General features: G+C 44.2%; 1 protein-coding gene across 1 annotated transcript in view; it reads right to left on the bottom strand.

The window, feature by feature from the left end:
• CSK (C-terminal Src kinase) overlaps nucleotides 1–13,578 on the bottom strand; it is a 236,984-nt gene that overhangs the window by 25,707 nt on the left and 197,699 nt on the right. The window contains exons 6-8 of the mRNA XM_082254174.1: nucleotides 6,489–6,582; nucleotides 5,956–6,021; nucleotides 1,939–2,038 (exon numbers count right to left, since the gene is read on the bottom strand). Coding sequence (XP_082110300.1) covers nucleotides 1,939–2,038; nucleotides 5,956–6,021; nucleotides 6,489–6,582 — 260 coding nt within the window. The remainder of the gene's footprint in view (nucleotides 1–1,938; nucleotides 2,039–5,955; nucleotides 6,022–6,488; nucleotides 6,583–13,578) is intronic.

Raw genomic sequence — 13,578 nt, 5'->3', positions numbered from 1 at the left:
TGACTTGGCCATTGCATAACATTCCACTTCTTTCCCTTACAAAACTCTTTGGTAGCTTTCGCAGTATGCTTCAGTTCATTGTCCATCTGCACTGTAAAGCGCCGTCCAATGAGTTCTGAAGCATTTGGCTGAATATGAGCAGATAATATTGCCTGAAACACTTCAGAATTCATCCTGCTGCTTTTGTCAGCAGTCACATCATCAATAAATACAAGAGAACCAGTTCCATTGGCAGCCATACATGCCCACGCCATTACACTACCACCACCATGCTTCACTGATGAGGTGGTATGCTTTGGATCATGAGCAGTTCCTTTCCTTCTCCATACTCTTCTCTTCCCATCACTCTGGTACAAGTTGATCTTGGTCTCATCTGTCCATAGGATGTTGTTCCAGAACTGTGAAGGCTTTTTTAGATGTTGTTTGGCAAACTCTAATCTGGCCTTCCTGTTTTTGAGGCTCACCAATGGTTTACATCTTGTGGTGAACCCTCTGTATTCACTCTGGTGAAGTCTTCTCTTGATTGTTGACTTTGACACACATACACCTACCTCCTGGAGAGTGTTCTTGATCTGGCCAACTGTTGTGAAGGGTATTTCCTTCACCAGGGAAAGAATTCTTCGGTCATCCACCACAGTTTTTTTCCGTGGTCTTCCGGGTCTTTTGGTGTTGCTGAGCTCACCGGTGCGTTCTATTTTTTTTTTTTTAAGGATGTTCCAAACAGTTGATTTGGCCACACCTAATGTTTTTGCCATCTCTCTTATGGGTTTGTATTCGCTTCTGTGCGCCAGCACGGAGAGATCGAGGGACTATATTTTTTTTCTTATTTATTTTATTTTTACACTGCTCCTTTAGCCCCCGTTCACACTAAGGCGACCTGGTCGCCTCACAGGTCGCCTCCCATAGGGAAGCTGCGGACCCGTTCTAATAGGAGCGACACAACTTAGAAAAAGGTTCCGGAGCTTCTTTGGGGCGACCAGGAGGCGACCGCCATAGACTTCAATGTTATGAAGTCCGTGGCGGCCACTCGGAGGTCGCGGCGCGCTGCTCGCACCGCGACCTCGGAGGTCGCGGCGCGAAGTAGCGTCGCCCCTATGTGAACGGGGGCTTATTGTTCTTATTTTTTGCTCACTTTAATTTCTATTACAAGGAATGTAAACATCCATTGCAAAAGAAATAGGGTTGGCAAGTCTTCTTTATTGAAAGATCTTGGGTCAAAAAGACCCTAAATCTCTCCTTTACCTTTACAAGCAAAAAAAAATTTAAAAAAATGGTTTACTTCCATCCCGGGCCGGAAGTGACATCATGAGGGTCACTCCGATCCTCCAAAGCCCTAGAGGCGATCAAATACAATCTAGTCTTATCGCCTCTGTGACCAGCCTGCTGCACCGTTGGGTCGTTTTTTCAGCTGAGCCAGTGGAAACAGTAGGCCCGTGAAACACCGGAAAACTTGGAAGAGAAAGTCAACTGCTAGCTGAAAAAAAAGCAGTACTTGGGATATGGCTGATATCTTCAGCCATAATCCCGGTAAACCCCTTGCAAACTGCAACGCATTTATACGAATTGCAGACGGCAAGTGTTTTTCTTTTTAATCAAAAGGGACCAAGGGAGGAGGTGTAGATAGAAGAGGAGGAGTCTGGAGAAAGAAGTTTGGGGGATCCCTACAGAAAGAGAAAGTGGAGAGGAGGAAACAGTTGTATGCAATACTGAAGGAACACTGACAGGTAGGAGGTGAATCAGAAAAGGGCAAAGTCTTGAAGGCCATGGGAGTGGATTTTTTATTTTTTTTTTTGAAGAGGAGTGGGTGGTCAACAGTATCAAAGGCAGAAGAAAGATTTAGTAGTACGAGTATGGGGTGTGGCCATTGGTTTTAGCTGTTAGAAAATCATTTGTTTCTGCTAATAATGTGTTACCAGTAACTGATGTTATTATACTTACGTCATGACTAAGGCCTCAGCAACAAAAGCTTGTGCAGTTGCATCGTTCTTGATGCATTTAACAGCAACCTTTGTTCCCCTGTATTCACCCAACTTGACATCTTGAAGAAAAGAAAAATTGGTAAACATATGTTTAGCAGTATCGGTAACCAATGCCTCCAATTACATAGCACCAGACCTGAAAGGAATCTATATAACACACATTACAGATTTACGCATACAGTAATCCCTGTTTGGTTTCCAAATCCTGAAACAGTCACTGATATAACAGGAGATCTGAAGAACACACCTATTAATTTGGGCTTACTCTGACAGCTGGTCACTAAAGTGGCAGCATATTTGGTGATGTTACAATAAAAGGTTAAATGCATAGACTTTGCATATGGAAATGTACACCGGACAGAACAGTGGGCTTACTTATGCCAAAAATAACGTTGGGAAACACAGTTACCTAAAATGATTTCTGGTGGTAGATGAGCTGTTTAAATTATAACAATCACCTTAACCACTTGCCGACTGCCTAACGCCGATCTACGTCGGCAGTCAGCCCCTCACAGGCAAAGCGACGTAGGTCTACGTCGCTAGCCTGTGAGGGTCTAGGGAGCAAGCGCGCGCCGCCGGAGGCGCAGTCACGCACCCCCCCGCGCGTGTGACCGGCGGAACCGATGTCCGCCGGTCACTCTGCGATCGTCAGGGGAGAAAGTCAGGCGGCTTGTGTAAACAAGCTGCCTGTCATTCTCCCCTGTGTATGAAGGATGATCATACGGTTCTACTATGTAGAACTGTTGATCACTGTTCATACATCTGAAGCCACAGCCAATCACAGTTAGAATCACGCCCCTAGGGACACACATAGCCCCTCCCTTTCAAAAAAAGTTAACCCCTTCACTGCCAGTGTATTTTTACAGTAACAATGCATATGTATAGCACTGATTACTGTAGAAATGTCACTGGTAACCCCAAAAGTGTCAAAAATGTCAGTCAAGGGTCCGATCTATCCGCCGCAATGTCGCAGTACCGCAAAAAAAAAAAAACGCAGATCGCCGCCATTACGCGTTAAAAAAAAAAAAAAAACAACAAAAATTACAAAAATCTTTCCCTTTGTTAGTAAACGCGATAACTTTTGCGCAAACCAATCAAAATACTCTTTTTGTGATTTTTTTTACCAAACATAGGTAGCATAAAACAAATTGCTATTTTTGCAAAATTTACGCTCTTTTTTGTTTATAGCGCATGATCAAAAAATCGCACAGGTGATCAAATACCACCAAAAGAAAGCTCTGTTTGTGGGAAAAAAAGGATGCCAAATTCGTTTAGATACAGCGTCGCATGACCGCGCAATTGTCCGTTAAAGTCACGCAGTGCCGAATCGCAAAATACCCCCTGGTCAGGAAGGGGGTAAAATCTTCCGGGGCTTAAGTGGTTAAATAATCATACCCTCTGCAGAAAATAAACTGGAACACCCTATTTGGAAGCACACAAAAAAACTTACCATTTAGGTTTACTCTAGGATTAAAAAAAAAAAAAAAAACCCTTAAGACTGCTCATAATAAAACTAAATATTAAGATGGATGGAAATGTATATTCTCTAATGCTAGAATGTACAGTACTGTGCAAAAGTTTTAGGCAGGTGTGAAAAATGCTGTAAATTAGGAATGCTTTCAGAAATAGAAGTGTTAATAGTTTTTTTTTTTTTTTTTGTTCAATCAACAAAACAGAAAGTAAACAGAAGAGAAATACAAATCAAAATTTGGTGTGACCACCCTTTGCCTTCAAAACAGCACCAATTCTTCTAGTTACAGTTGCATACAGTTTATGAAGGAACTAGGCAGGTAGGTTGTTCTAAACATCTTAGAGAACTAACCACAGATCTTCTGCGGATGTAGGCTGCCTCAAGTCCTTCTGTCTCTTCATGTAATCCCCAGACAGACTCAATGATGTTAGAGATCAGGGCTCTGTGTGGGGCAAACTGACTGCCATGACTCCTTGTTCTTCTTTACTTTGAAGATAGTTCTTAATGACATTGGCTGTATGTTTGGGGTCATTGTCCTGTTGCAGAATAAATTTGGGGCCAATGACATGCCTCCCTGATAGTATGGCACAATGGATAAGTAACTGCCCCTTTTTCAACATTGAGGACACCATTGATCCTGATTCCAACTCCATTTGCAGAAAAGCAGCCCCAAACTTGCAAGAAACCTCTGCCATGCTTTACTGTTGTCTGCAGACACTCATTGTTCCGCTCTCCAGTCCTTTGGGGAATGAAATACCTCCTGCTACAGCAAAATATTTCAAATTTTGACTCCTCAGTCTATACCTGCTGACATATTTCTTCACCCTATTTCCCATTTTTGTGCACAGTTGAGTCGCTTAGTATTGTTTCCATGTCGGAGGTATGTCTTTTTTTGCAACAGTTCTTGTACGAAGACCACTTCTGGCCAGACTTGTTTAATTTATTCATAAATTAACTAGAGGATGGGATAACCAGCTTAATCTCAGTATTTGCGGATTATACAAAGCTAGGCAGGGCAATAACTTCTGCGCAGGATGTGGAAACCTTACAAGAAGACCTGAACAAAATGATGGGGTGGGCAACTACATGGCAAATGAGGTTTATTGTTGGAAAATGTAAGGTACTTGATTTGGGTGCCAGAAATACGAACGCAAGTTACTCACTAGGGGGAATCCAGGATGGAAAAGGACCTGGGGGTACTAGTAGATGACAAGCTCCGCAATGGCATGCAATGCCAAGCTGCTGCAAGCAAAGCAAACAGAATACTGGCATGTAATATAAAGGGGATTCACTCCAGAGATAAAACGATAATTATCCCACTCTACAAGACCCTGTCCTGCCTTATCTCGAGTAAGCTGTCCAGTTCTGGGCACCGGTCCTCAGGAAGGATGTGCTGGAACTGGAGAGAGTCCAGAGAAAGGCAACTAAGCTAATAAAGGGAATGAAGGACTTCAGCTATAAGGAAAGACTACAAGCATTGAACTTATTCTCTCTGGAGAGAAGACGCTTGAGAGGGGATATGATATCAATATACAAATACTGTACTGGCGACCCTAGCATAGGAAACAAACTTTTTAGCGAGAGGGAATTTAAAAAGAAATGCGGCCATTCACTAAAATTAGAAGAGAAGCGGTTTAACCTTAAAGAGTGGTAAGGATGTGGAATTCTCTACCACAAGCAGTGGTATCAGCAGGGAGTGTCGATAGTTTCAAAAAACGATTAGATGGACATCTTAAAGACCACAACATACAGGGTAATACAATGTACTATTGACACACACACACACACACACACACACACACACACACACAAGGTTGAACTGCATGGACTGGTGTCTTTTTTCAACCTCACTATGTAACTGACTTCTCTGGACTGTAGATGTGTGTACCCACGGGCTTCTGCCAGTTTTGTGCTGATGGCACTGCTCGACATCTTCTGACGTCGAAGGGAAGTATGATGTGTCTCATCTGCTGCATTCAGTTTGCTTGGCTGAACACTGTGTCTACGGTCAGTAACACTGCCTGATCAATGGTGCCCTCAATGCTGAAAAATACAGGCAAACACCTATCCATCATGCCATACCACCACCAGGGAGGCATATGAGTGGCTCCAAACCTATTCTGCAGCATGACGACGACCCCAAACATTCATCCCAAGGTATAAAAGAGGTGACAGTGCGTAAGTAATTTTAGCATTTTTTAAGTTCTCCAAGATGTTTTGAAACAACCTACCTGCTGAGTTCTTTCAAAAAGTGTGTGCAAGTGTACCTAGACTCTAAATATTGATTTGGTTTAGATTTTCTTATTCACTCACTTTGTATTTTGTAAAGTGATAAAAACAATTAATATATATATTTTGAAAGTATTCTTACTTTACCAAATTTCCTCACACCAGCCTAAAACGTTTGCACAGTACTGTATAAATATGCAATATAATAGCTCATGTACAATATAGCCAGAGAACAATACACTTCCAGCTTTTCAACAAAAACAAACTACTTTGTACCTCCAAATTCTCCTTTTCCTATGGTCTGCAAAATTTGCAGGTCACTCTTCTTCAAAGCCCAACCACCTAAAACAAAGAGCAAAAGATCATGGGAGGAAGAACACGCGAGAGACGGACAGGAAAGCAGACAGCAAATCTACATTCCATCACAGTAATAAATATTACATACACATGCCACTAATTGGAAATAGTATATCAATGTACTGTAACACACAACTAGACTTGGGTCCCCAGTACCAACCTACCAATCTGAACACCTGCAGCACAATACATTTTGCCCTATGAATACCATTTCATTAAAACATTTACTATCACCTGTTTCGTTTTCTAAATGACTTTGTTTGCATCTGTGCCTCTTATTTCATGTGGCTCACAAGCTAAAAAAAGGGTTAAAGCATGTGGCTCATAAGATAAGAAGGGTTAGAGCCACTGATACACACTAACACGTCAATAGAATACGTGTATGTGGGATACTTTTTACTACATTATGTTATTGGACTACTCAATACAGAAGTAATTTCTATGATACTTACTCCGGGAGAACTCGTCCTGAGCAGCCACAGTCCCCTCCATTAGTTTGGGCTTCATTAGACTAGTGCAGAGGCCATCTGCATCATTAGTGTAGTGCTGGAAGTAAAAAAGAAGAATGTAAGTGTGATCCATGCAGTTCTCCTATTTAACCACTAGAGGCTGACAAATCCACATACAATCTGTAAACTTAGCAAGGCAGAAATTGGAGACTACTATTGCGAACCTGAAAACACTTCTTTATGCCTAGACTCATACTAGTGCTGCTGCATAATCATGTGTTTTTTAGTGCATTTTTGTAGCGTGTTTTTGAAGAGTTTTCATGCTTCATGTGGTTTTTTGTAGGAGGAGAAGACTGGTTACTTGTACTGTACATGCATTTTTTTTCTACATTTTTTATGCGCTCCCTATTAAGTCTATGGGACCAAAAAAAAACACGAAAGAAGCACCTGCACCTTTTTAAAAATCACACTGAACCATGTTGCATTGATGTGAACAAGCACCATAGAGAATAATGTGATTTCCATGTTGTGTATTGCAGCATAAAAGCAGATGCAGGAGAAATCGCAGTGTGAAAGAGGCCTAGGTCATCGAAACATTTATGCAGCAGGTAGATTCATAACTTCTAATAGGCCCGTTTGTTCTGAGTCACGTGTTACAGATCATAGTTAAGTCAGCATGACAGCCAAGCAAATGGGGTTTTCAGAAAAAGTTGACTAGAAAATTCTCTCATGATAAGTTTCCTTTAACCACTTAAGCCCCGGAAGATTTTACCCCCTTCCTGACCAGGGCCTATTTTGTGACTCGGCACTGCGTGAATTTAACGGACAATTGCGCGGTCGTGCGACGCTGTACCTAAACGAATTTGGCGTCCTTTTTTTCCCACAAACAGAGCTTTCTTTTGGTGGTATTTGATCACCTGTGTGATTTTTTGATCATGCGCTATAAACAAAAAAAGAGCGTCAATTTTGCAAAAATAACAATATTTTTCAAATTTTTTTATATGAAATCCCCCCACCCCAAAAAAAAAATTTAAAAATCAAAATTTTTTAACATTTTCAGCCAATTTGTTTTCTGCTACATGTTTGGTTAAAAAAAAAAAAAAAAATCGCAAAAAGCGTATTTTGATTGGTTTGCTCAAAAGTTATCGCGTTTACTAACAAAGGGAAAGGTTTTTGTCATTTTTGTTGTTTTTTTTTTTAACGCGTAATGGCGGCGATCTGCGTTTTTTGTTTGCGGTACTGCGACATTGCGGCGGACAGATCGGACCCTTGACTGACATTTTTGACACTTTTGGGGTTACCAGTGACATTTCTACAGTAATCAGTGCTATACATATGCACTGTTACTGTAAAATGACACTGGCAGTGAAGGGGTTAACTTTTTTTGAGAGGGAGGGGTTGTGTGTGCCCCTAGGGGCGTGATTCTAACTGTGATTGGCTGTGGCTTGAGGTGTAGGAACAGTGATCAACGGTCCTACATAGTAGAACTGTATGATCACTATTCCTACACAGGGGAGAATGACAGGCGGCTTGTTTACATCAGCCGCCTGCCTTTCTCCCTCTGCACCGTCGATCGCCGAGTGACCGGCGGACATCGGGTCCGTGACCACTCGGGAGCGGTATCGCACCTCCGGGGGCGAGCGCTCGCTCCCTAGACCCTCACAGGCTAGCGACGTAGCACTGCGTCGCTCTGCCTGTGAGGGGCTGACTGCCAACGTAAATAGTCGTGCGGCAGTCGGCAAGTGGTTAACAGGATCCCATCACCACAACTATTCAAATTGAAGAGGTCAGAAAGTACAACTAAAGGCAAAACACTTTTCCTAGCTTTGGATAGAGTGGAGAGGGATTAGAACGCCTGTACGTTTTTATTGCTGTGCTCCCGTTAGGACAAAGAGAGAGGGTGAATCTCCCTGTTTATTATTATTATTGAAAGTAAAAGAAAATCCCAAACTTTAGGTCGTCCCCAGAAAAGTGAGGAAATATTCCAATGGGGACACTAGTTCTGGTGACCTGGGAGTCCCCAAGGGCTTTTCTTAATTTGCAGGGATTTCCTCTCACTTCCTGTTTTGGCTATAGGACAGGAAGTGAAGGGAAACCTCCCAAATGGGACACAGAAGACAAGAAAAATGTTTCCAGGGGTTATAACTGGCCATTACTGTATCTAAAACAAAAAAATAAAATAAAAAAAAACAACAACATGTTTTCCCTATAGTTTAACTTTAAAAGCGAAGATTCAGTTACAAGTGGGGTCTGCTGGCCTAAAGATGGGTACACACATACCCATACATATTTTATTTTTGTTCAGCTAGGGGATTAAACAAAATAAAAAAACCTGATAGATCCGTGCATCATCAAATATGATGTGGCTACAGGGATCTCCCTCGCTGAGACACTGTTTTGATGGCGTGGCTCTCCCCACTGTCAGAACACAATGATCAGCACTCGCAGGTATTGGCTGCAGGTGCTGATCGAACGCTGGTTTTCCAGCATGCCTGTTCGGGCAGAAGGCGGGCAGAAGCCAGTTGTTGAACAAACAGCTGTACACACGGACCAAATGATGTCCGGTTGCTGCTGAATCAGCCGATTTTCTGCCCGTGTGCACCGGGCTTAAAGGGATACTAAAACACAGAAGTGGTAATTGCCATAATTCATTGACACCAATCATATGTACTGTTTATCACTGTGTTTTGTTTTTATTTTAAATCCTCTTCCTGCAGCACTATTGTGTGGTCAGGTGACCTTTCCCTATTCTTTGGCATCTGCAGGGAAAGATATTTGGAGCGATCTTCTATAAATCTGCTGATGTATGCCATCTACATTGTAAGTCTATCTGTACATCCCTGATTTGTGCTGCGTCAGTTACAGGGCCAAAAAAAAAAATGGATTTTTGTAAGATCTTACCGTAAAATCCTTTTCTCTTAAGCTCATTGACACATGTAGTCTTCTTGATTCTCAAGAGCTGGGTTATGTTGTCTCCGCAGGAGTAGGACTAGGCAGAAAGACAAAACGTTCTGGCTCCACCTTAGGGGCAGTCCCTGAGGGTATATCCTCCCTCTCTCTGCTACAGGGAATCAGTTCTGTTCTAAAGCAGTAACAGAGAATTTAACCCAACCCAACTCAATGATAGAGGGGCGGGTACTACGTCTGTCAATGAGCTTAAGAGAAAAGGATTTTACGGTAAGATCTTACAAAAATCCATTTTTCTCTATCGCTCATTGACAGACGTAGTCTTCTTGATTCTCAAGAGCTGGGACATCCAGAAGCAGTGCCACAAAATGAGGGGTGGGATTGACAGAATCAAAATCCAATCTAGAAGGCCCAACCGGAGCCAACCAGAAGTATCAAAGGACTCATCGAGTAAACAGATGAGACCTACCCCACAAATTCTCGAGGTAGACCAACAGTCTCCTCAAACAGTGGCCTGCAGGAACCTTGCGGCCAGAAGAGGCATCTGACGATGCCATCACATAAACCTTATACAATATTGTAAAGGTATGAACCGACTACTAAACAGTCGCCTTGAAAACCTGAACCACTGACGCCTGATGGCGGAAGGTCCAGGAAACTCTAAGCGCCCGAGTAGAATGCGCCTTAACAGGGAACGGGGGATCCCGACCCTTAGATAAAATAAGCCTATACCACCGTCTGTCTGATCCATCTAAAGATGGTCGCAGCAGAACAGGCAACCCCTTCTTAGGGCCATCCGTGATCACAAACCGTGAATCCGTCTTACAAATTGAATCCGTAGTATTCAAGTATATCCTGATCGCCCGAACTACATCCAAGGAATGCCATGCAAATTCTCGAGGATGATTGGGCTAAGGACATAGGAAGGACAATACACTGTCCTTATTCAATGAAACTTTGAAACCACCTTAGAAGGAAGGATGGATTCGGATGAAGAACAACCTTATCCCTATGAACCACCAGATCTGGGGAACAACAGGATAATGCAGCCAGTTCTGACACCCTGCGTGCAGAAGTGATAGCCACCAAGAAGACCACCTTCTGGGATAAAGTAAGCAAGGGAATCTCCCTGATATTTTCAAAGGGAGGTGTCTGAAGAACCGACAGCACCAAATTAAGATCCCAGGATGGTAACGGCGCGTGCACTGGCAGAGCCAGGTGTCGCACCCCCTGGATGAAATTCCGCACCAAGGAATGAGTAGACAAAAGCTTCTGAAAGAAGATAGCAAATGCTGAAACCAGACCCTTGATAACACTCAAGGCCAGCTTCTGCTCAACTCCCTGTTGCAGAAAGCCAATATTCGGACTACCGAATAAAGATGTAGATGGAACCCAAGGGATTCACACCACCCAATATAAGACTTCCATGTACGATGATAATCTTTCTGGAAGTCGCTTTCCTTGTTTTAACTAGAGTAGGAATAACTGAAGCTGACAATCCCTTGTCCTTCAGCACCTGGGTCTCAATAACCAGGCCGTTTAAAACCAGCGATCGTAAAGCAGGATGGAAGATCGGTCCCTGAGACAGTGAATCCTCCCTGAGAGGAAGTCTCCACGGGACGTCCGCCACCAGTCTGACCACGTCGGCGTAACAAGCTCGACGAGGCCAGTCCGGAACTGCCAGGATTACTGGAATTCCTTCCTCCTCTATCCTGCGAAGAAGTCTTGGCAGTAACCCAAGAGGAGGGAAGGCATACATTAGCTGGTATTGCCCCCACGGGGCGATCAGTGCGTCTGCGGTTTCTGCTAGAGGATCGCGGGAGCGAGCCACGAATCTCTGAACTTTCCTGTTGAATCGAGATGCCAACAGATCCATATCCGGGGTGCCCCATCGTAGGCACAACTGGTGGAAAACGTCTGGATGGAGGGACCATTCCCCCTGATCCAGAGTCTGACGGCTGAGATAATCTGCCTGCCAATTCTCCACCCCCGGAATGAACACCGCAGAGATTGCTGGAACAAATCGTTCCGCCCAGCGAAGAATGCAAGCCACTTCTTTTGGCCGCTCGGACACTCTTGGTGCCCCCCTGGTGATTGACATAAGCCACGGCCGTGGCGTTGTCCGACTGGATCCGAACCGGGCTGCCCTGGAGCTGCTCGGTCCAGTGAATCAGACAAAGTCTGATCGCTCTCAGTTCCAATACATTTATCGGTAACCTGGATTCTTCCGGGGACTAAAGTCCCTGGACAGATAACTGACCGAGAATTCCTCCCCATCCGGATAGACTGGTATCCGTGGTCACTGTCGTCCAATATATTGGCAGAAATGACTTTCCCTGGCTGAGCATCGGAGACCGAAGCCACCAGACCAGAGACTCTCTGGTCTGTTTGCTCAATCGGATCTGATTGTCCAGGGATTCCGGATTCCGATTCCATCTGAGAGGAATCTCTTGCTGAAGAATTCGGGTATGGGACTGGGCAAATGGGACTGCTTCGAAGGAAGCCACCATCAACCCCAGAACCCTCATGCAAGTCCGAAGGGAAGACCAGCTGTTGGATAGTAACAACTGGACTGCTGATTGAATCTTTCGGAGTTTCCCTACCGGAAGAAAAAACTCTAGTTCTGACTGTGTCTAGAATTAGACCCAGATATTCGAGCCTCTGGGTGGGAACCAGAAATGACTTTTGCTGGTTCACCAGCCACCCGAATTCCTGTAAAGAAATCATAGTAATTTCTATGTTTTGTAGCAAGGTCTGAGGAGACTCTGCATGAAGCAGAAGATCGTCTAGGTAACCTAGAATCGATATGCCTCTTTGGCGCAGAAGTGCCAACATTGGGGCCAACACCTTCGTGAAGACCCGCGGAGCCGTGGCGAGACCGAAAGGTAACGCCACAAACTGATAGTGGTTCTCTTCTACGGAAAAGCGTAGAAACCGCTGATGTCCTGCGAAAAATGGGAATGTGAAGATATGCGTCCTAGATGTCTATGGACGCTAGGACATCCCCTGGATGCAGAAAGGCTGCTACTGTGCGAATGGACTCCATTCTGAATCTTCTTATATAGACAAAAGAATTGAGTGCCCTTAAGTCCAGAATTGGACGCACTTTGCCCTCTTTCCTGGGTATTGTAAATAGGTTTGAATAAAACCCCTGAAAGCGTTCAGTCCAAGGAACGTGGACTACCACTCCTTGTTGTAGTAAATCTGTGACTGCTCTCCGCAGATCGTCTAAACGATCCGGGGATAGTCGGCTATTGGAAGGGAAGAATCGCGCCGGTGGGAGAGATCGAAACTCGATCTTGTACCCTGACCTTATGACTTCGCAAACCCATCTGTCCGGGAATTCTGGAAAGCCATGGATCCGGGAACCGGCGAAGACGTCCCCCCACCCCAGTTATGGGTGGGGGCGCACCTTCAGGCTTTGGACGGTTTATCTTCAGGTCTAGAGGGGGCGGGCTTTTGCTTGCCCGACCAACGACCCCTGACGCCTCCTGCAGGAGCTTTGGAGGACTTATTTTTTCACCCGCGGGACGAAAAAACCTCTTGTGAGCAGAAAAAGAAGGCCCTCGTCTTTGACGAGTTCCTTTACCTTTAAAATTTTGCGGTAAAAAGGTGCTCTTTCCACCCGTGAGATCCTAAATGATCTCATCTAAGTTGGCTCCAAATAGACGCTCTCCTAAAAAGGGGAAATTAGCCAATGCTTTTTTGGAACCTTGGTCGGCTAACCAACCTTTTAGCCACAGTGTACGCCTGAGAACCACCACTGAGACAGATGCTCGCGCCAATAATGAAGTGGCGTCTAACGCCGCATCACACACAAACTGTAACCCCTGTATCATCTGTTCCAACAAATCTGATACCGCCTGAGGGACCTCTTCTAGGTCCCGGCGTAACCACTTGGTCCATACAGTTACAGCCTGCGAAACCAGACCAATAGCAATTATTGGTCTGAAAGCTGATCCAATCAAGGTAAACATGGTGCGAGACATAGCTTCTATCTTGCGATCCACTGGATCTTTAAAAGACGGAGCGTCTTCTAGAGGAATAACCGTGGCTTTATTCAATCTAGCAATTGGTGAATCCACCACGGGTGGTTCTGTCCATTTCTTAATGAGGGTTTCCTCAAACGGATAACGCCTGTTAATGCGTTTAGAAATAGTAGAAATGCGTTTTGGCAGACTCCATT

This window comes from Pelophylax lessonae, assembly GCF_965119305.1.
Source record: "Pelophylax lessonae genome assembly, chromosome: 4".
Taxonomy (NCBI): Eukaryota; Metazoa; Chordata; class Amphibia; order Anura; family Ranidae; genus Pelophylax; species Pelophylax lessonae.
Note: the sequence above shows the minus strand (reverse complement) of the source record. Positions and strands in the feature narration are given on the sequence as shown.